The 24187-nt window shown below is 32.9% G+C and overlaps 1 protein-coding gene across 1 annotated transcript; it reads right to left on the bottom strand.

Moving 5' to 3' along the window:
* Positions 1–491: 491 nt before the first annotated feature.
* Positions 492–23710, bottom strand: LOC136976769 (lysoplasmalogenase TMEM86A-like). The gene is made up of 3 exons (XM_067272135.1): positions 23531–23710; positions 13659–14052; positions 492–4068 (listed from the first exon to the last, which is right to left on the bottom strand). The coding sequence occupies exons 1-3, from the start codon at positions 23561–23563 to the stop codon at positions 3647–3649; spliced, it is 849 nt and encodes a 282-aa protein (XP_067128236.1). The 5' UTR covers positions 23564–23710; the 3' UTR covers positions 492–3646.
* Between the last annotated feature and the right edge of the window lie 477 nt (positions 23711–24187).

Below are 24187 nucleotides of genomic sequence, written 5' to 3' on the forward strand. Positions count from 1 at the left end.
GTTCGGTTACAAATATAATACATTAAGTCAAGTCATCGCGAGCGATCGACCAAAATTGGCTTGGCGATCAACCGGTCGATCGCGATCGACTTGTTGGCCACCCCGGGTATATACTACTTACGTTTAAAAACCGAAAAAAAAAAACCTTTCGTTTGTCCCAAATCCCAGCCGCGTTAGGTATGGCAGAATTCTCACTAGCAGTAAAACGCGGAAGGTTGTAATCACCGATTTCCATGAAATTTTGTGGACGTGTAGTATTTGCTGGTAGTGTACTTGAACTCTAAGCCGCAGGACTCATTTATTTGGGCATTCTGGAGAAAATCACGATTAAACTTTTTTCAGAACTATTAATACTTATGCAGAAGCGCCATTCACGTGTTCGTGGCGTGAAGATCGTTAATATGCTGATTCGATCCTGTATGAGAAATTATTTTTTCATTTACAATTTAATCTAATTGTTATTAAATTTGTTATGTACAATTTTTATGCCATTTTTAATTATGGAATTTAAAATTTATTTTTCTTTAAAACCTGATATTTTTCAACAATTTAAAATTCTCGGCGGAAAAAGTATACATGCAGTAAACACAATTACTGTTTCACAAGAATATGACATTTTGAATAGTATTTATCATTAATATAGTTAAAACAATGATTTGGTGTACCGTGCACAAATAATCATGGCTTCTTCATTCGCAATCTTTACATTTTGTTTTAAGAACAGAGGGTGGAAAACAAACTTCGTTAACATTTTTGAAAACATTTCTTTCGCGTGTTGAAATGTAAACCACGTATATTTTAATAGCATCTTCATGGTTAGCTATTTCGCTATTGGTTTTCAGGAGATAGCTACAGTACACTAGTGCTCGTTGATGCCACAGGAATATCCATATCTTACCAACGAAATACAGCATAAGCAAAAACGTCTTCTGTAAAAATTTGTCTGGCATGCTCAATGGTTTTCTTTGTACTGTCCGTCACTGAAGTCACTGCCGAACGAAAAGAGAATCCTAGTTGTCGACTTTGGTCAGCTTCCCTTTCTACATTAAAGGAACCCACCCGATAAACTCCAGCAGCGCTCTGACCCAGGGCCGGATTTACCAATCCAGGGGCCCTGGGCACAAATTCGGTGGGGGTCCCCCCCTTTAAGAGTAGGCAAATTTGATGATTTAGAAAATTTACACAAAATACTGTACTTTCAATTAGATTTGAACTAGGAAGTTGTAAATTTCATTTTAAAATAAGGTTATTGTAAACATACATATATTTTATTGTGTAAAACTAATTATTTTAATTTAACTGAAAAATACCCATGTGAAATTTTTTCCCGAAATTTTCCGATGTTTAATAGGTTTTTTCCCGGGTTTGGTTTTCTCTGCCTGTTGTCCTCACGATTAGGCCACACTAGGCTGTCGCGGTAATAGAAAAAAAAATTATGTTTAAACATAATTTTTTTCAGTTTTGTGGGGGCCCTGGGCACAGGCCCCAAATGCCCTTATGTAAATCCGGCCCTGCTCTGACCTCTCCAGTAAAACTGAATCATTTCGGCAAAAAACATAAACTTCGTCTAGATTTCTTTCTGATTAGCTTAAGCCTATCTACCTACTAATATATTATATACAGTATACATCAAGGCTCAGTAGAGGCAAGCCATCAAGTACGCAAGCGAGCGAACGAATGGCTTAACAAAGCCAACTTACTATACTGAAATTACAACACTCTCTGTCTATCCTAATTAACATTTCATTAAAAAACTAAAGACGTATGCCTCATCCGGACAAAATAAAAGTATCATCGCCATCTGCCATTTTTTTCCGACTTACGTATCAAATTTCATCAAGTTCCGTCCATTCTTTCCCAACATATCAATATTTTTCATTTCACTTAAAACTGTTTTCTCCTCCAGTCAACAGTTACTTTCCCATCGGAAAAAATAAAGAAGACATATCACCACCTGCACTAACTGGTGAAGAGTTTGAGAGGACATCAGTTGTGAATCGGTAGGTTTTTGAGCTTTTAATAGTTGAAGATTTTGATAGAGGACGTGAAACATGTCCTGTTCATTGCTGAGGCTAATCTCGATGGCTTCTTTGGTCTCTCTTTTCAGGTTTCTACTAACCTCGAGTGCTGAAATTGCTGCCTCTATTACCTCGTGAAACAGCTCAGGAGTCGGATTTGTACACACTGGCATTTTATTACTAATTTATATGTATTCTTAGAATTAAAACTGGCTGCGGCACTTAATATTAAGAGCACTTTAAAATAAACTCACCAGATGAAAAACACACATCTGCAAGGATCAGTGTCCGAAAACTAAAAGGGAGGAAAGTTGGTTTAGACAAAGAAAGTTGGCAACAGCAATAAAGTAATTTAAAGGGCCCTAGAGAGCTTTTAACATTCCAAGAATTTGAGAAAAGTGGATTTTAAATATTTCTACTGGTAATATATAGAACCAACGTACTTCTATAGAACCAACATTTCGTCTACCTCTCTACGAACCTAGCAGATCAGCAAATGGAAGCAGCCGAAGATAACAGTTGTCGGCTTCGGCTGCTTCCGTTCATCGTCTATTTGTCAGATTTTTAATAAAAATACGAAATCGGACACCCGATAAATTTATAAATTTCGATAAAATCAATGAAATAATTTATATTCTTACTTCTATGAAAATCTATTAAACTTTTGTTTCGCAATTTCAGCGTAGCTAAAATGTGGCGAAAACTGGAAGCACAAACGCGCGCATTCTTTGTGGTCTAGAGCACACGCTTCTTCCTGGCAAACTTTCAAATGGGCATCAGTGTGGTCGACGACCGCCTGAAAAATCCAATTTCCTAGAGTGATGTCGAATCGACGGGCGACGATCGAAGGAACTCGCAGGGATATTACCTTAATCTGTTTCACGGAGTCAGTCGGCACGTGGTTCACGTTAGTGGCAAACTTGGCACGTGGTTCGACGATACTCGGGATACGTCTTAGCTCCGCCCTCCTAGCCAATTACGTTTCTTACTCAGAAAGCCAAGGCGTTGCTTAGTTTGTACGGCCCCAGTTCTGTAAATGAACAATAAATAAGATACAAATACTGTATTTGTATCTTATTTATCAAACTTTAAAATAAAAGGCAATTAGGGTTACAATCGAATTTCGCACACTTTGACCTTAATAACGGCATTAGTATTACGAAATTTACGAAACAATATTATTTTTATTTTCCGAGATAAATTAACCAATCGGCATTTTTAGTCGAAACTGGATATGTAGGCCTATTTTACTTTTTATTTGAATTTCCGAATCTGGCGGAAAGCAGAGACTACACGTGTCGTTCGTCTGTCACTGGATATACAGTACGTCCCCCTCTTGCGCAGAAAAACTCTGGAATCAGAGTTGCATCTGTCCTACGTTCTAAGCTGCAGCATTAGTCCCACGCTAGGTTAACAGGACGCCAATTTCGTAGACTTTCGATGGGAAAAGGACGCCTTTTCATTTGCAGTCATTGTAGGCAATTCGTATTTTGCGGAGACTTTTTCTTGCTCGGAATGGGGTTTAGCATCGCTTAAAACCAAGGTTCTGGCCTCGTCCTATTTTCGACTTGAGCCTGATAAATCGTTAAAAAGAACCAAAGAAAATTGCTAAACCTTGGACGAAAAAGTCAATTTCTATTCGTTTTATCACGATGGTCTCCACACAAAGAAGAAATTGAATAAATCTTTCGTTTGGAAGAAATTCTTCGGGATGCAGTTTCGTCTCTGGCCGAATGACAACTGGTGGAATTGATGTTTTCGTGCGCCAGACTGACCACGGCCATTTCTGAACTGTCTACGGCAGACAGCGCGATTCCCAGTTGTCCGGCGTAGTAGGCTGCCATTATGACAGTGCTGGCGTGAGGTACAGGTGTGTAAAACATGGTTATCCCGATGAGGGAATCTGACAGGGCGAACAGAATGCCTCCTCCGCAGGAACACAGCTTGGTCCACGTCCATAAATCTTCAAAGAGCTGTACTCGTGCCACGGCTCTCCACACCATCAACATTAATAAATATATATAAACGGGTACCAGTACTGCGTATAAACCTAATGAAAAGAAAAATAACTTTTTGTAATATTCAAAAACAGTCGCATTAGTACGGGCTGGTCCGTTTTAACTTATATTACAAAAAATAAATACTTTAAAATAGAAATTAGGCATAATGGATATTCTCGTCATATACTAATATGTTACACATTGTAAAATGCTTGGAGGCCAGTTAGGCTCACTCCACGGGTGTAAAAAGAGTGCCGAAACCCTGAGTCCAGTCCCTATATTCTGGTCGTGCCGAGATCGCTATTTGATTGTTTTCTGCTAGATTTCCATGGCCATTTATGCACCGTACAGTACATAAGGGCCCCAATATATAAATATTTAGATACATTCATTGTTTTATATTTTTTCAAATTCATTAATGATTCTTAGCTACATTTCTTGGAAAGAATTATGCTATAGACCAGAGGTTACCAAATTTTCACAGCGGGCCAGATAAATCAGAAAATGACGAGCGAGGCTGCATAACCATTTTGTTCAATATATATTAGTATACTGAATACACAAAAAAAGAAAATCAACGTATTTATTTACCAATACGCAAACATGATCGCTGCAGCAAGCTCATAATCACTTTTCTTAGAAACTTCATTGCAGATACTTACACAAAAAGCGCTCTGATATCCAAAGTCTCAAAAAGTCGATGAATTTTTCATTTTACTGATTTTCCTAAAAATTGTATTACTGCCAAATGCAAAAATCAGATTGGACCAATTTTGGCATTTTTACTTACACTTATTTTAATTTTTTGATATAGTAAGTTCATCTACAATATATGACATTTCCATATAAATAATTATATTTTAGCGCATTTGTGGCACAGTGCAGTGGTGTGGCCAGATCTTGCCCATGGGCCATAGTTTGGTGATCCCTGCTATAGACAGTATGTATTATATGTAGTATAATTCTTTATCTTTAGTATATCTATGTAGTATAGTTCTTTATCTTTAGTCCTTTCCCTCCCCCGGGGAGGAGGGAAAGGACTAAAGATAAAGAAGTGAAAAAGATTGGAAAATTAGGATCAATATTTGCATAACAGAAGGTCCTATTTAACCTACCTCACTACTTTTTATCTTTTGGCCTTTTTCTCCTTTTCTCAAACTTGGATCTGTAATCTTTTGAGTTACAGCTCCAGCTTTATTTAGTATTCTTTCCTCATTTACACATTTCCAAGTATTTGAAAATATTTCCTTTCCACTCAAACATAAAATATGTATAAAGGTTTACGGCTTTGTGACTTCCTTTTGAGTTTATGACATAGAAATAAATAAATAAATAAAAATTTAAAAAATTGTCAATTTCGTATCAACGTTTATTGGGTCGCATTGAAACTTGCCTCAGGCAGTGGGTTGGACATCCCTGGTTTGAAATAATTATATTTTAAAGGTGTTCCAAAAAAGAGGAGATTTTAAACAACCTGTTTCCTATTTCTATATAGTATATAGATTTTTTGGTAGGCCTATATAGTAACTTATTTATTTATATATATTGATATAATGATTGCATAAATAATTAATTTAACCTAGCAACAGATCCTGCTAGCAGTAAAGTTACTTAAAAAGAGTAGCTCGGAAGTAATAAAAAAAAGTCGCTACTACATTAAAATAAATGTTTATTGCAAAACTCATTGCAAGTGGGATATTATCCTCCTGCTTTTAGTTGTTCATTTGGATGCGATACCCGTTTTCTGCACTCTTGTAAAAGTTGAGGCCTGAGCGATACTCGAGCTCATGTGTCAAAAATTTAATAAAAGTGTCAAATCAAGGAATCAAGCTTGATTCTAACACTTGTAAAGACTGGACGAAAAACCTAAATAAAATCAGAAAAGAATAAAATTATTAATTGAGAGTAAAAGTATTTAAATAACCTTAAAAGGAGATCTAGCATGGAGATTGTGTGTCAGACTTATAAGAATTCAAAACAATTAAATACAAGCAGAAGTTTCAAAATGAGATTAATTTCCCTTGATTGAATAAAACACTGTCAAATTTGATTTGACCATTCAGAGCCGAAAATGGTCTGTTATCTACCTGGACAAAAGAAACTGACCAATCTGAAAGCTAGAGATCCGGGGAAAGAATCAAAATCTGGATCTCAAGGACAAAGGCACACTTTTCTCTGCCTCCTGTTGTGAGTTATCTGCCTAGTCTTCCTTGTTATATATGGACTCTTCATCCCTAACATAACCATCCTGTCTTGGACTATTCTGGTTTTCAACACTTTACTGAACTTCCTGACACCCATAGAAGCATCTCAACTGACCGCCCTGGGGCTATCAAATCTACGATCCAGCTCCAACAGTTGATGAGACATACTGTAGATTGTAAGATTTAGTGTCAAAAATGGAATTTTCGCAATTTGGCAGTCCCATTAAAACCATAGAGATAGACAATATTGAAATTCTTCTTCTAAATTGATTTAGAAGAAAAAAAACATGACTGAACAATGGATGCTAAGGCAGGTACTGTGATGCGATATCATGATGCAGGTGGCTTGCTCAGTGCTTTTTTGGCTTTTGGGGAAGGTTATTGACTTTCTTAGGAGAAAGCAAATGCATCTCGGATTTCTTTGACACCTTGGAACAAATTTTGAGTTTGGCAGGTTGGACCCTGCGGCAATGCTTAAGTATTGCAAAATGCAAACTCATGGGAATAGCTAGAGAGTTTGTTTGGCAGGATCTTAGGATAAAGGCAGTCTTAGATTATGCAGATTTTAATTGCGCGATGATCAGAGGTTCGATCAAAAACCATATTCTATTTGGGTACAGAATTTTCATGCATGCACCCAAAAACACAATGAGACAGTGCAAGAATTTGTGGTTTACCTACAAATTCTGGCAGATGCATCCAAGATCAAACATATTAACGATACAGATCAGAAAAGTGTGATTATAAGGAGGTATCCAAAGGAATTTGAGCTACTGGTTCATGACGACACAACAAAAGAAAATGAGAGATCACCTAAAATGGCAAAGGAGGGAAAACTAAATATTTATAAATCTTCCACTTACTGGTCAACAAAAGCCTGAGAGCAAGCAGCAAGGCTTCATAAGATCCAAGTTCTAAAACTTGACAAAAAATTCACTAACTGATAAAATCCTTTCACCAGATGAAACTATTTGATAATAAAAGGAACCCAACGAATTACCATTCAATACGAAAAAGTAGATAAGTCCTCTGTAAACTATATGAAATGTGGAGAAGATTTAACACACATCTTGACCCCTTTCCACTGTCACATACCGTAGGCAAATTAGTGCCAATAGAAGAGCTAGCCGTTGTCCATGGTTACCCTAATGTTGTACATAAACTGATTGAATATACCACCTGACCCAATGGGGATTCACACTGAGAGTCAACATGCCGCTAGCTGACCAAACTGGGGAGGTGGAATGGGTCCCTGTTACCTTTAACCCATACTTAAGTTCTTTATATGCCAAAAATGCCAAGAAGTGCAATGTTCGTATAGCTTTCAGGAGGTGCTTGTCTATTTTCTACATGCTTCATAATGGAAAGGACCCTCCCAATCCTATTAGACTTCCTGGTGTATACAGTATCCATATCAGGGAGACCAGATGCAATAGGAACGTTCTGCACATTGGGTCCACTCAATGTTTTACATAAATCAAGAAGAAAGATACAAGTACATTTCTCTGACATCCAGCACACTAGAACTTTCACAGCCTTCTCTACTAATACAATAGATCCTGAAATTGTGGCAGGCCAAACTCATCCATCCTTACCACATGCCACACGGAATACTTCAGATGGTTAGAGGCAATAGAAATCTTTAAAGCTAATTTTACATCATCGTGCATAAATTTTAAGTTGGAAATGATATTGTCATTGTCCTGGCAAGCTCTACTTGACATCACAATTTAGTCCTTTAGTTGAATCTCTGTTAACCACAGGAATATGCATGTGTGACTTTAAAAAATGTTTTGAATTTTTTGTACTCATACTTCGAATACTTGTTCAAAATTATATTTATTTCAAAAAAGCTTTTATGTTCTTAGCAGCATTCCATCTGGTAACCATTATAGCATCTGAAGAAGAACTCAGGAGTTTGAAAATATTTACAATAGTTATATTGTTTTTATTTCACACCAGTTATTGGTCCTGTGTACATTGTTAAGTTAATATATTATAATAATAATACATTAATAAAAAAAAATATTATGCCAAATGACTACCAAATTAAATCGGGCTACTTTACCACTATTGTTTTTAATTAAATTCTACATAATTTGGTACTGGAGGTAGGCATTAGACACCATCTCTTGTTAAATTTAATAATTATAATTAAATTAATATTTAGTAAATAATTTAAAATACCCTGGAAGAAAAGAATTGGCCCAGAGCAAGACTCTAACCCGCAACTCCTGCTATGCACTGCCAGTTATGCTATCCAGACTTAGGCTTACCAGATGTCCTGTTTTGAGCGGAACTGTCCTGGTTTGATGATGTTGTCCCAGTATCCTGGCCAGTTTGTCATTTTGTCCCGGTTATTTGATAAAATTTTAAAAGTGCCGAATATACAAGAAGTAAAAATAGTGCAGCCTCGAGTAAAATGGCGATTTGGCAATTACCCTTCTGTTACACTCACCGTTGCCAATCTAAATATTTCGTATATAGATATAAGTACTTTTAATGTTGTCTAGATATTTTCCCCAAAATTTATAGCATATGACCTAATGCAGTGGTCCCCAACCCTATGCCTGCGGGCACCATAGCGCCCGCCGATCGTTTCACGTGTGCCCGCCGCTGTGCTACCACGATAAAAATAAAAATATTTAGGTTTTCAATAAAATGCTATGTAAAAGTTTTTTCATTTTCAATGATTAACCACTCAAAAGTAGAAATGGCGTCCAATACAGATAAAAGCACAAAGCGAAATGCGACCGATCTCTTTTTCCCCTCCGCCAAATCTTCACCAACCAAATTTCCCATACCTGAAATAAAATAAACTGGTCCGTTCTGAATATCATAAAATCAAAGTACAGATTATGACTTACAGATGAACACCTTGACGACTGCTTACGAGCAGGAATATCATCATACTCTCCTAATTACGAAGCAATGGCCAATGAAATGCAATGCCAAAAATCACATTTACTTTCAGATTTATATTTTTTATAAAGAATTTTTATACTCTGTAGATTTTGTATGCATTGTTTAGTAATTACTTGTTTTGTAAAAATTATTGTTAATAGTCTTGTGTATGTTTTATTACATTTTTGGAATTAAATGTTTTCTGTACATTATGTGTATGTATTATTAACTATGTCCAAGTATAAATTCACCTTGAAAAAATAAATGGTGCCCGCCATCCGGCCGGTATTCTAGAATGTGCTCTTAGGTACAAAAAGGTTGGGGACCCCTGGCCTAATGAATTTAGATGTTTTATTTTTCACAAAATTTATAGCAGCACGTATTCCAAAAATGAGCAATTTAAAAAATGATCACTTGTCTGGCTGCTCAATTTAAAAAATGAGCAGCCAGACAAGTGATTCTTATCCCTGAAACTACTTATTCTAAAGAAGCCAGGCCCCCAAATACTCTTATTTTGTTTTTAAATTTAAGTACCAGGTACTTAATGGCTACCATGTTGTGAATAGGAAAATATTTTCTTCAACTCTCCTAAACAAACACAAGATCACAATAAAACAAAGACATATGAATCATAACCTTAAAAGTGCTCAGCAAATAAACACATAGAAATATAACACCTTAATTTGTTGCTGAGAAGAATTTCAATTTTATTCCATGTTAATTTTATTTTGTGTTAATTTTATATGTTCTTCCATTTCTCTTGGATATTTAAAAAAATTTTTTTGTTCTAAATTTTAATTTAAATATTTGTATTCTATACATGGAATGTATCTGTTCCACTTTGTTTTTGACCTGATGATGGCCTGTTAATCGAGCTGAAAATGTTTTTGTTTTCAATTATATATATTCTTCTCCGAAACAAATTAAGGTGTTATATTTCTATGACACATGAATCACTTACAAATACCAATTGCAACAGTTGGAGGAAGTTCAGTGGTAATGGTTTTCGTTTTTTTAAATAGTTTATCTTATTTATTTAAATGTTGCCAGTTCTCTTAACTTTTAAAATTTACATTATATCACAGTAATTATTCATGTCACACTAGATAAACCTGTAGAATATGTATTTCTATGATTTTTGTAACTATATTGTATATTGTAACCCTGTTAAATTTTTATAATAATAAATTAAACAAAATAATTATAACTGCACAGTTATGTAGATCTCATAATGCTGTCACTTCACCAGTTCTGTATCGATATTGTATTGTCCCTTCTGCTCAGTATTAATTCTGCTTATAGTTTTTCCAGATTCTACATGCATATAAATGTCATGTCTTTAACACACTTTCAATTTGGGGCAATTTTTGAAAAAGGTTAGACTATGTGACCAGACTCAGACCCTTCTCCCTCACTGTCCATGGCAGCCATTGACTTATCCTCAATCTCCTTCATCTGGGTTATGTGGTTTGTGGACATTCCCTAAGGTAAATATACAAATTTGTCTAACTCATTTCCTAATTGAATCAATTTTTCTTACATTAATTCCTGTAAAATTTAGTTTTCTGATGTGTTTTTAACTTAAGTTTCAGTATGGCTACCATATTGTGATCACTATTGCAGTCTGCACTGAGTTAAATTTTTCTATTTTTGACCATGTTTTGTATCAGGAGTTAATCAAAATGTAATAAGTTTGGCCCAGACAGCCAATGTCTTCTTTAGAACCTGGGATTTTCCACATACAGGCTATAACCTTCTTTTGTGGTATTTGAACTGTGTTGTAAATATTTTTTACATAGAAATTAGCTAATTTATTTCCTGTCATTCCTCAATCCCAGTCCCCAAGATCCTACTATTTTTGTCCTGTGACCTCCCCAACTTTAGCATTCGTAATACCCATTATTAAAATATTCCTTTTGATTTTTATATCAACACACTGTCTAATTTTGATGTATATTTTGTCAATTATTGGTCAGTATGAATACTTGAGTGATGTATTGAATTCTTGTATTTAATTTTAATTTGAAGATAATTGTTCTATCAAACTTGCCAGTTTCCTTCAATATATTTAGTCATCTGATTTTTAAATATGATACTAATTCCTTTCTCAAGTTCTTTACCACTCAATTAAATTATTTTGAATCCTTCCTCATTCTTAATATCACCTGATTTTTCCAATATTTATTTATTTATTTATTTCATTAAATTTGCAGGAAAAGTCTGGATAGACATTTGATTTTGGCCTCTTTACTAAAACATATATTGTAAAAACAAATAACACCCCTTAAAACAAAAAAATAAATAATAAATTAAATTAAATAAAAACAGATAACAAATCTTAAAAGAGATAAAATGCCTTTTTACATTTCAATTTAAAATCAGGAAGATCAAAATTATTAAGGTTTTGTGATATATGGTAGAAGAAAGATCATTGGGATAGATTTAGACGATAAAAAAAGGCAAAAATGTAAGTAAATAAGCAAAGTTTTCTTGATGGAATTTGAAGTGAAGCCAATCTTGATAAATAAAAACCATTAAAATATTTGTAATATATTAACCGATCAAAATATTTAATCCTCTTGAAGAAAAATGGGAAGCCCAGGCAAATTCTAGCAATATTACAGTCAATAGTGAAAGGCAGATTACATATTTTGTTGAATTTGAGGTATATCTTATTAATAGCAGTAGTAATCTTATGTGAAAGGGAAGGTGCAGCCATTGACCAGATACGCAATCCATAATCAATGAAAGATTGAAAATTAGCATAAAAAATGCATAAAAAATGGCCCATAATGCTTATATATTTCTGAAATTCCAAGGATGCCATTAAGCCATTATTTCTTAAACATTTGCTGATTTTCCTTCTGAAAAAAAGAGATTGTGCATTCCAAGTTTAAAGCCTTTTGTAAGGCTGGATTTCCAAGTTATGCTCTTTTCTTTAGCTCCAAAGTTTCCCAAAGGATTTGATTCTGGGACATTGTACCAATACAAAGCAGATACCTATTCTTCTGTAAATCTTGGGATAAATAGATATGATAGTTTCTGTGCTGTGGAATATGTCTGCATCTTAAAACCAAAACATCCTAGGATAATGTGTCAGGTTCCAAAACTGCAGGGAGATGAGATTAAGTAAATTTACTAGACCTGGCCTGCCATATTTCACCAAAATTTGCAATAAACTCAAAACATGAGTAAATTTGATATATTACTTCAGGTAAAATACCAGTTCCATCAGGATTTCTGACTTGCCCAATGCAAAAATTCTAAACAGCCTTTGCCCTCCCATTTTAATTAGAATCATTAAATTTTATATTCATAATGTTTATTATATATTAATATAAAAATACAGTAGCCCCTTGTTATATTGTGCTCAGGAGACAAAGAAAAAGTGCAATATAACCAAGTACTAAAAATTCTGGGCTTTTACTAAATAGATTATTCATGCTATGGAATCTCTATCCTCTATTCTTTCATCAGCAAGTGCTTATGATATAAAAATAAGCTTAGTTTTGCAATACTGAATTTATTCATGTATTTATTAATTGATTTATTAATTGATTATTTATTAATTGATGTTTATGTAAACATCAATACCATGAATGCCTATTTAGCATTATTGTTTCTTTAACAATGGTAATTAAAGACAAATACTGTCGATATAAAAACAAAATATCAGTTGCAATTTCATTATACAGTACTATATTTCATAATAAATCACTTATTAAAAATTCAAATAATTTAAATTTTTCAATAAAAATTATAAATACAGTAACTGAAAATTTAAAAAATAAATATCCAACACCAAAACTATAAAATTACAAAGTGTAAAAATTCTCTAAAAAGCAAAATAAAGTTACTACTATATAAAAATTTTAGAACTTTCTGCTCAAAAATAAACAAATCTTTTCCTTACATATTACCCAATGAATTTTAAATTTCATACCTTTATCAGTGGCATAGCGAGGGGGTGCAAGGGGTGTATCATGCACCGGGCACCACTCACAGAGGGGTGCCCAAATGGTCTCCAAGACAAACTATATGTGTTTCTGGAGGGGGGAGGGCCGCCAATAAAGTGTCGTGCCCCAGGCACCAGTTATGTTCGCTACGCCACTGACCTTTATGTGAATTGACACAATACCATCAATTCACATAAAGATGTGAAATTTAAGATTCACAGAAACTTGTAAAAGTGGAGACAGTAGGTAGTTAAAACCAATAAATAAATAACTTTTAATATCAAAAGGAAACAAATGATAATTGATCTGTCCACCTGTTTGCATATATAGATCTTGACCAATTTATTGTTTCACCTTCAATGGTAGTTTCAAGGACAATGGTAGAAATAAAATACCGTATTTCATTGCATAAAGAAGTTCAATGGCAACTGATAATTTAAAATTTATTGATTCAAGTGCTTTTAAAATTTGGGGACCAAAAAAAAAGCATGATATATCTGAATCCACAATATAATGAAAGGCTATTGTAATTTAAATATGACAGAAATTTAAAAAACTATTATAAATTATAATTACCACTCATTCCAGGATACATGATGTAAGTGGCAGTAGTGCCCAGACTAATACATACTAATCCAGCAATTGGATTCAGAGGTGACATTCCAAATGCAAGTATATACAAAACATGAGCTATTGCAAATGATAGCATTCCCCAAATAAAGCAGCATGGCCAAATTAGAAGAAGATCACCAAAACAAGAAAATATTAATCCAATTAAAATTCTTCTAGAGTATGTATGTTTTTCATCTAGACTCATTCCATGTAGAATAACAAATATACATAACCATCCAACCGGTAAGCATTTGATAAGACAAGCAAACCAGGACGGCTTATCACCAGGAATGGCTAATACAAAATACACAGCAACAGTCTTGAAGAATGGCACTAATTTTGGTCCAACACTTTTTAACTGAAATTGAAAAAAGTTGAAGTTTTATATAATAAAATAATTAATTCATTATTTTATTATTATTATTATTAATTAAAAATAATAACAATATTTTAAGCCCATTAGAAATCATCAATTACTATTGACAATTATTATAGCTTTTTAATGTTAAAGCCATTTTTAATTTCTATAAAACATCAGTTAATTTTCAGTTCATATATCATTCAGTTCAATAATCATTAGTTGAGACATTCTAAGAAACAAGTAATTGTTTATTATTACAAATATTTGGGAAATATTCTTCTATCTACATTAGTTATATATTTTTATAAGCTAGAAAAATTCATTTATATGCTTTAAACTCATCTAATATTTTGTGTATATTTTAATGCTTTTTTAAACTATATACTTTGTGAGAAGGGTTTTTCATGAAAGGGTTTTTGTAGCCCACAAAAGCAAACACCTAAGAAAAAGAAATATGTGCAGTAGATATTAAAAACTCAATTTATTTTCATATGATATAACTATGTACTGGTTCAGTAAAGGATGCCAACTCTAGGACGATTATTCTGACAGTAACCCTAAACCCGAATATCGGCAGAACACTTACAAAAATAAAAATGGCCACATCACACTGAATCGCAATCACACTAATCCAATACAATAAACACAAATAATAATTACAATAACAATTTTCTTAAAACTAATCCTTAATACTACATTTACTCTAATAAAAGAAAATTGAAAATAGGGATGAGAAGTAGCAAAGATGGAAGATAGGATAGGAAAAAATATCTGGGTCATTTGGTTACCATGAGGGCCATGTGTGAGCTTCTTAAACCAAAAAATACTTGCTCCTATCTTCCTTTCCCTCGGTTCTTGAGGATTTTTAAATAGTTTTCCAACAGTTGGTTACACATTTGGACTCAAAGCAAAAACGCTAGCTTTAATACACTAACTTACTGGTACAGGAATTTTGAAGTTCTAGCTGCACCAGTCTCTATAGCACTGGACACTGTAAAATCTTTCTCCTTTTCGTGGAGGTCTCTCCTCAGGCACCAACCCAAAAGTGACCTTCCTCTGCTTCTGTTGTGAATTGCAAGAATTTTGCCAGATAGTGCTCTTTTTGCAAGTTGTTTCATGTTAAAAATAAGAATTCAAAATGCTGGAGTTTTGGTATGTTTGAAGTTCTCCATTTTTCTGTTCAATAAATGTTTTGTTAAAAATAAATGTTCATTGTATCTTTTTCCATCATATTTTTGGTGCCAGAACCTGGGAAAGACCAGAAGACCTTAGATGAGCCAAATAAAGAAAACAGTTAAGTATCACAGAATGGATAAATTTATGGGAGAAGGCAATGCAACACCTGGAAATCTTGCAAGGAGCAATGCCTCTGAAGAAGACTTTCTATAAGAAACTGACTCTATTTAGGTGTTAGATTTGTAAAGAACACCTGAAAAATTTTGTGGCTAGTCCATTAGTCAGATGCAAATCTGCAACCAACTACCAGTGTTTTATCCACTAAGACATTGATGGAACTAAGCACATAAGGAAGCCAGTATTAATTACCATAGCCCAGACCCAACTTCTGTTATTTTAAAACGTCAAGTAATTTCAAACAATTATAATGTTTTAATAAAATTATTTAAATTGTAAATGTATGTAATTTTTCTTATTAACTTTAGTTAAATTAATTTAACTTAAATAATGTAAAGGAGTGTTTTAGAAGTTAGACAAAATGGCCATGACAGTAAAGTAATTCCAATAATCTGAAAATTTTCCTTTTTACAATATTTTTTGGTATTCATTACTTGAACTCATCCTTAACTGAAATTTTTGAGCATTATAAAAATTCATTCTGATGTCATCATCGTAAAAAATTTTGTATTTTTGGATGTCAAAAAGTCCATTAATTACTGCCTGTGCTAAAAATAAAAATAATCATTCATGGCACTGACTTCAATTTTATTTCTATTAATCAACATATTGCATCAACTTTATGTATATGGTATCCTATGATAATGAAAACGTGATTAAATTCAGGGGCAAATTCTCTGGGCTTGCTTAGCATTCACCGCATGCTTAAGAGAAAGTTTTGACCGTCAATATGTTTTTTATATAAGAACAAATATGCCAAAAATAATTTATTCTAATGTGTAAAACTCTTTTATCATTTGTGTTTGTTTTTATATTGACAGCTAGTGGCTAGCCGTTTTAAGTCAGTGCAATGCTTGTGGGAATTCAATCGCTTACTTGTGTGGAGGTTTGCTGTAGCAAACAAGTGTGTGTGCATGATGTCATTCGAAGCATTTAACACTGCCAGATTGTATCGAAAGTTTGTGGTACCCAGTCAGCATACATGTATAGTAAGACCCCACTTAATGCAAGAGATGCATTCCTAGACGACAAAGCGTTAAATAAGGTCATTTTAACATAGAGTAAATAAAGATGAAGAAACACACGAACAAAAATAAACAAATTTTACTTTAATTTTAAGTTATTTTTATATTATTTTTCTTTCCTCAAGCAAATGTCGGTAGCAGAAGATCACATCCAAAATGCCTCATTTTGCTTTTCCACTCATTTCAAAATCTGGATCATTCACTACAATTTGATCAACAATTTTGGTTATCGTTACCAGACCTTTAATAAGGAAATCTGTAGCAAGTTCTTTGGGTTCTTTGTGTTCAGAATCTCTATTCTCCAGTTCTACATGAATTCCTTGTTCTGTCTGTTCTTGAAGGTTGTCGTTGGTAAAGCTCTCACTAGAAACCTGCAGTAACTCCTCAATATCCTGCTCATCTACATCTCCTAGTCCTGGTGTATTGATTTGGTCAACCTAACGATACAGCGATAGGCTCTTCTCATTGAGAATTCTTGGATACCTTCAGCCATAACTTCTTCCACACTTCGTGTGTATTTATCAGTTAATTTTTGCCAAGCAAAGCTGATATTGCCTATGGCATCTGTAATGTTATATTTTTTCCAAAATTACACCAATCATACATAGATTTAAAGAAAGTGTACTTTCTTTAGATCTATGTTTAGAAGTAGCAGAACAAGGAATTCGTGTAGAATTCCTTGTTCTGCTACTTCTATAGGTCATCGTTGGCAAAGCTCTCACCAGAAACCTGCTGTAACTTCTCAATATTCTGCTAGTCTACATCTCCTATTCCTGCTGTGTCAATTTGGTCAACCTAATGATACAGCAATAGGCTCCTCTCGTTGAGAATTCTTAAATACTTTCAGTCAAAACTTCTTCCTCACTCCGTTCATGCATTTATCAGTTAATTCTTGCCAAGCGAATTCGATATTTCTTATAACATCCATAATGTTATATTTTTTCCAAAATTACACAAAACATAGATTTAAGGGAAGTACAGTACAGCGCTACGACGAATTGCCACCTTTTTCTGATTGGTTCAGGTTTGGGAATAATCGTATTATATACGAATCAATGAAATGCCGCAATAATTTAACTTGGCATAAATTTTTAGTGTTTTTTAAGGCTTCGAGCAGACCATGTTATATAGAATCAATGTTAAGTGAGGCAGCGTTAAGTGGGGTCTTTACTGTATTGTGTACAGGGGCAGATTGACATAGGGACTACTAATAGGACTTAAGCCCTGGGCCCCCAGTGTCAAGGGCCCACAAAAGTTGAATTATCATCACAAATTTTTAATACTTTTTCATTATAATATATTTCATGTATAGATATAATAAGCTTTATAATAGTCCATACTTTTTTATTCATGTCAATTAACATTTCTGCCTATTGTTTAGTGCTAGAGATAAGCCTATTATTCTTATTATAACTTTCAATATGCCCAAAAATTTTGGTCAGGATTTGCCTGATTAAATTAAAGCATTCTTTTAATCTAAAATATTTATGTTAACTTATCAGTTTAGTGTTGCATGGCAAATTGTATGGTAAACCTACTTACCAATAATAATTATTAATCAGTTCATAAATCATGGTTTTATTTTGTATGCAATGATTTTTGGGAAAATTTTGGGTCTTAAAAATAGCATGTTCTGTACGTTTTTTGATAAGTTGCATTGTACCACATTATTTCTTGCTGCCTGCAGAAGGCTATACTTGGTCTACCTTAGTGTGAGCAAAAAATATCAACAAGACAGCCAAGGAGGCAAATTCCCTGACTTTTTGACAATTTTTTTTCAAATTATCTGACTTTCCATGACTTTTTCTGAACACAAGTGAAAATCCTAGACTTTCTCGGTGCGAAAACCTGAGTAAACAAATAGTATTGAGTATCCTATGAAAAATATTCAGTATTGATGGAAAGTATCGATATAGTATCAGTATCAACAGTGTCAGAATGTCACCAGTATTGATGCAAGAAAATTCGTTTGGAGATGTACAGATGAGAAATTTAAAAAACTGCCTGAATAGGTACACTAAGTTTCCAACAAGTGTAATGATTTAGGGCTATATGTCAGTTATTTTATATGGAAATACTGTATATGTATTCTTAATAAAATTGAAACAGGAGAAGTGTATGAGGAAATTTTAGTATTGTTTCTAATTCCAACAATCTAAGATCACTTTGCTGATGCTGATGTTTTTCACGCTGATAATGCCACATGCCATCAAGCCAAGCAAATTAAGGGCTTTAAAACATTAAGCTGGCCTGCAAATAGCCCAGATTTAAACCACATTGAAAATTTATAGGCAAAATTGAAAATGCTGGTAATGAAAGGGCATTCACTAATAAAGATGAACTTAAAGAAACCATTAAAATTAGTTGGGGTAAAATAACTTCAGACACCTTTCATGCATTAATTTTGACAATGCCAAAATTCATAAAAGCTGTAATAAGATCAAGAGGAGGACCAACAAATTTGTTTCTGTACATCTTACATCTTGGACTCTTGACAATTTCAAGAGTGCAAAAGTGCAAGCAAAGAATTGTAACTGGTGAAGAAAACATTCTCCACTCCTTATGATACTGATTCTTCATAGCCCACTCATTTTAACATGGATTCTGAAGATCACTTAATTAAAATTAATAGTGGTGGACTGTCCAGCATCAGCTTGCATGATGACAAGTGTGCTCTCTTAAAAGATAGACAAGATGTTAAAAATGTTAATGACTTCTTTATAGCTTAAAAATATAACAGAAGTTCTAATATTATTACTATATGTACCTAAATTTTCTGTTGTATTACTATTTAAATAAAATAATTTTTCGAGGATACTTTATATTTAAGAATATAATAAATAATTCTGAAAACATAGTTCTGATTTGGATTATGTTAAGTACATAACTGATTCCATTGTTAAATTTTATAAATATTTTTAATATAAATTTTATACAGTTTATGAATTTTATTATTCATGTAGTGATAAAGGTTTTGAGGGGGCTTGAGTTTTGTTGGACGTCCAAAGAAGGAAGGGGTTACAAAATCTTGGAGAAACTGGGACAATGGGGAAAGAAGGAGTAGAAATTTCAATAAAAAATGCATATGTAATTTATGGGCAGATTCTCATAATCTCCTAGTGAATTCAAATGATTGCTCTTAATACTGGACTGTATAAAATGTGCTTTTGAACTACCTGTTAATGTGTAAAATGTTTGGTAAAAGCAAACTATTTAAAAATATCCATCATTTATTTAAAATTAAAAATTCAATAATAATAATCTGTATTTACATTTAGTGTAATAAGCCAGTAATAAGTATAATACATGTACACTGTAATTACTAAAAAATATATGTTTATTTAGCAAAAAATAAATATTTCTTATAAAAATTGAATGATAGTCTTATAGTTACGGATGGTCCCCTTTTTTTCCTGGCAACCAATAGTTTTAGACCAAGTCTGCCACCAATTATTAAAAAATTATTTTTCACAATGTAAGACAAACTGTATGCTTCATATTATTCATATTTTTCAATCAAGAAATTAAAATTGTTCATTTGTATTTTTATACTAGCAAAGCATCAACCTAGTTTCATAGAATTTGAATTACTAACTTCATTTAATTCAAAACTAACAATTCAAACTGTATAAAACTATAGCAGGTATTAAATACTTCCATTATAGTTTATACAATTTCAATCATTAGTTACAGTTACCAGAAATACCATATCAATAAATTGTGTAAAAACTGGCACCATCTTGTCACCTACAGAACTTAAACTGCTTTTTTCCTGAACCAAATTTATTACAAAAGGAACATTTTTGATTTATTTGGGTTACTTTCAGCTCGAAATAAATATTTGAATATAAAATGTTTATTAGGAAATTAATTCATTTTTATAATCACTTAAAAAGGGTTTCTTGGACAAATAAACTGAAATATTGTCTCCTTTGAATCTGACATTCACCCAAATTCAAGAATTAATCAGAAGACTATTTAATTCTAAAAACATTTTAATGGTACAGTATTATTATTATTCAGATATTATTTATAAGGATTTATTTAGATCAGAAATGAGCAACCTTTCCTTGTTTGGGGCCAAATTATCATTCAGACTTCTCTTAGAGTCAAAGGCTGGACCAAATTTTTAAATAAAATAAATTAATATTAAATGAATTAAAACATGTTGATGCTTCATATTTCATTTATTTATAACATAATACTTTGGTATAAAGTGCTATATAAATTTTATAATATAATGAACAACATAATTTAATGTGAAGATCGGCCTTGTACTTGAACTACAAGACTATCAATATTGAAGTTAATATTAGCGAGGTTGAGGCCAAAGTTTTCAACGCGAAAATGTGTACGTTCAGCGCCATCTTCCTGTAAGTGTAAAAGTTTGACAATGGCATTTGGAACATCAAGCATGATTCCACTGATGTTCCAAACACCATTGTCAAACTTCTACACTTACAGGAAGACTGTGCTGAATGTCCGACATACACGTTTTAGCGTTGAAAACTTCAGTCTCAACCTTGCTATTACTTAAGTATAACCACATAGAATTTAAGGTTTTTGTCTGTTATTCTTGTCCAAATTTTTGATTTATTGTATTTCATCCTTGAAAAAACTGTTCACACATATATGTGCTGCCGAAAAGACAAATGATTTTTCTAGAAAAGGCACATAAATTTGTATATTTTTCTTCCACCAAATAAAATTTATAAAAATCTATCAAAGAAATGTTGTTAAATTGTAATTTCTAGCACTATATCTGCCTGAAGCTCAATAAGTTCCATTTGTAAATTTTTTGACACATTACTTACATCAGCATCCATCCGATGAGCAAATATACATGATTAATAAAGTTAATACTGGCTACTACAATTTCCATAACATTTGTGAATTTAATTGATTTTGAACACAGATTTTGCTGGAGTATAATCAGTAAAAATTTGTTAAATTTTCCAGATGGATCTGTAGTTCTATTGCTCTTTCACGAACTATTTCAATAAATCCCTTTGTGCACAAACCATCGCAGGGGTACCATCAGTGCATATGCCAGATAGTGAACTCCATTTAAGCCCAAATCTGTCAAAGGCTGTGTTGATCATTTCAAATATATCTTCACTGGTAGTTGTTCTTTTTAACGGCCAAAGCACCAATAATTCTTCTTTGACATTGAAATCTGCATCAACTTCTCAAATAAACATTGCTAGTTGTGATGTATCGGAGGCATCAGTGCTGTTATCCAAAGCAATTGAAAATGCTTCCAATCTAGCAATCTTCTCTTTTAAACTGTTTTTGATATCATCAGCAATAATTTCTATCCATTGGGCAACATTATGTCTCAAGAAACAAATATTCTCAAAGTATTTTCTTTTTGGGATATATTATACTTGCAACAACCAGCAGACATCCTTTGATAAAGCTCCTTTATCAAATGACAGAATGCTTAGAGATTTTTTTGTTTACCACAAAGCTGGATTTGACAATGCTGTGGTGCTGCATTCTTTTCTTATTGAACATTTGCTGCTGGGTATCCAAGTTCTTCTTCAACTTCTGTATTTCATTTTTTCTTAGTTGTCCATTAAGTTTTTGGTGATCCACACGTCTCAAAGTAAAGCATCTCTTCAAGTCCTACTCTTTGTCGACGGATACAAATTCATTGCATGGCAAACATACAGGCAAACCTTTATTCAAAATAAAATAATAATCCTCCATCCATTTGTCTCAAAATTGATGATTCTCTGCATCTATTTTTCTTTTCTTTTTTACATAACCCCCAACACCATCCTAAATTTATAAGCAATATTCAGAACCATCAAACAAAACTATCTTATACACTGCAGGTACCAAACAAAGCACAACACCAACACACGCACCAAACTGACACATCACGCACGCTGCTAATCAAAGTGAGAAAGAGACCTCAGCAGAAGAATACATGGCATGTTTCGTGCAAGTCGCACGACGTCGGCTTAATGCGAGTTAGCGGAACACACCACATTTTCTTCACCACAAACCAGACAAAACTTCACCAAAATAGATTAGGACAGGATCAAAAGAGATAGAGGGCCGGATCCGGCCTGCAGGTCACCCACACGCAATTTAGATATTATACATAAATAAAATATCCAAGAATTGAATAGTCTTCTGAGTAATTCTCAAACTTGGACGAATGTCAAATTTAAAGGACGTAACATTTCAGTCTATTCGTCCAAAAAAACCCCTTTTAAGCAGTTACAAAAGCAAGCAATTATATCCAGCAAATATTATTTTAGCTTTGTAATAGGAATTTAATATAAATGAAAATTTACAGTAAATATAAATATTTTTAATAAAATATCCTTAGTAAAATATGTTCAAATTTATACCATTTCGATCTTACACGACAGCACAATTAAGTATAAATATATATCTGGATGACGGTAATTTAATCTTTCAAGTGTAAAAACATCAAAATTAACATCCATTCATAATGCATTATTACATGCAGTACATTAATGTGTAGAAAATAATACATTACGTACACATTGGCTTTATACCTATAGTATGTAGTCTACATCAATCTGCATGTACTGTACACGCAGACATACATAAGGCCGCATAAGCAAACATTATATACAATACCTATATAAAGTGGGTACATACACAGGTCGGAAGTCACTAGAATTAGCATGATCAGATTAATTTTTTATTGGATTGGTACTACTAATTATACACATTATTATTATTATCATCTATTTATTAATATTGACACCACTGTACACGAAAAATACATAACTATATAGTAAAATTTTACAGCATAAATTCGAAAGTCTTAATATTTGATTTTCAAATCGTTCTCATCCACAATCAACAAAACCTTTCAAATGCAGTAAAGTTGCGAGCATTCCAATTTGGAATAGAATGCAGATCTTAAAATCGAAAACGTTAGTCAACTTTTACATGAAATTTTTGTTATGGGATGTTAAAGGTTTTGTTGATTGCGCTTGTTAATTCATTCAAGTTATTAAGAAGGTAATTAGTTGTGGTCCTGAAGGAAACAAATACAGAACTAAAACAAATCAAACATCAAAAGATAATATTTCTATTTATTTATTTACCACAATCTTCGGACTCGTCCAATAATCTGCCATTTTGACAACTTTCTTCTTTAGTCTTCTAATTAACAAGCCATATGGAAATCACATTTAAATTTTTTGTTTGTTTATTAAGTAAGTTTATTGTTTTAAAACAAACGACGTACGCAGCCGTCACAATTGTTTTGTTTACCAGCTGATTAAAATGAGTGTTGCCAGCTTTGTAAACTATTTTTAACGACGCTGAAAAACAGACAAGCTTTTAGCTGCAGGAACACATTGAGACCTACCGCTGCGCCTCTAGCGAAACCTTTTTGTAACTGTCATGGCGGGCGATCTGGTCGTGCAATCTTCAGTTTGGACCATGTTGAATTTCTATCAATTTAATGCTTTTTCTTAATTTGCATTTCCCTTTATTTTAAGTTTTTCTGTTGGTTTTCAGAAAAGCAAATCGCCGATTACCATATACACCCAGATTATTGTGTTATTGTACCGATTGTTTTGTTTTATATTTAATAAATTTGGTTTTTTTAGTAATAATGTAATATTCTGTGTTAACACTTGGGAATTATATTAAAGTTTTATAAACAATTTATCAGTGTATAATTTATATAATAATTTAGCAAATCGATTCCGATATTTATATTATTTTAAAAGAATTTTTTTAAATAAGCAAAACCT

This window comes from Centruroides vittatus, unplaced genomic scaffold (genome assembly GCF_030686945.1).
Source record: "Centruroides vittatus isolate TY-2023 unplaced genomic scaffold, ASM3068694v2 contig_424, whole genome shotgun sequence".
Taxonomy (NCBI): Eukaryota; Metazoa; Arthropoda; class Arachnida; order Scorpiones; family Buthidae; genus Centruroides; species Centruroides vittatus.

Bases quoted from the DNA above. Each gene is read 5' to 3' on its own strand.
- LOC136976769 (XM_067272135.1), bottom strand. From the start codon at position 23,563: ATGGCAGATTATTGGACGAGTCCGAAGATTGTG. The intron at 14,053-23,530 runs GTAAATAAATAA...TTTCAATTTCAG, and splicing joins GGACGAGTCCGAAGATTGTG to TTAAAAAGTGTTGGACCAAA. The intron at 4,069-13,658 runs GTAATTATAATT...TCTTTTCATTAG, and splicing joins CATGTATCCTGGAATGAGTG to GTTTATACGCAGTACTGGTA.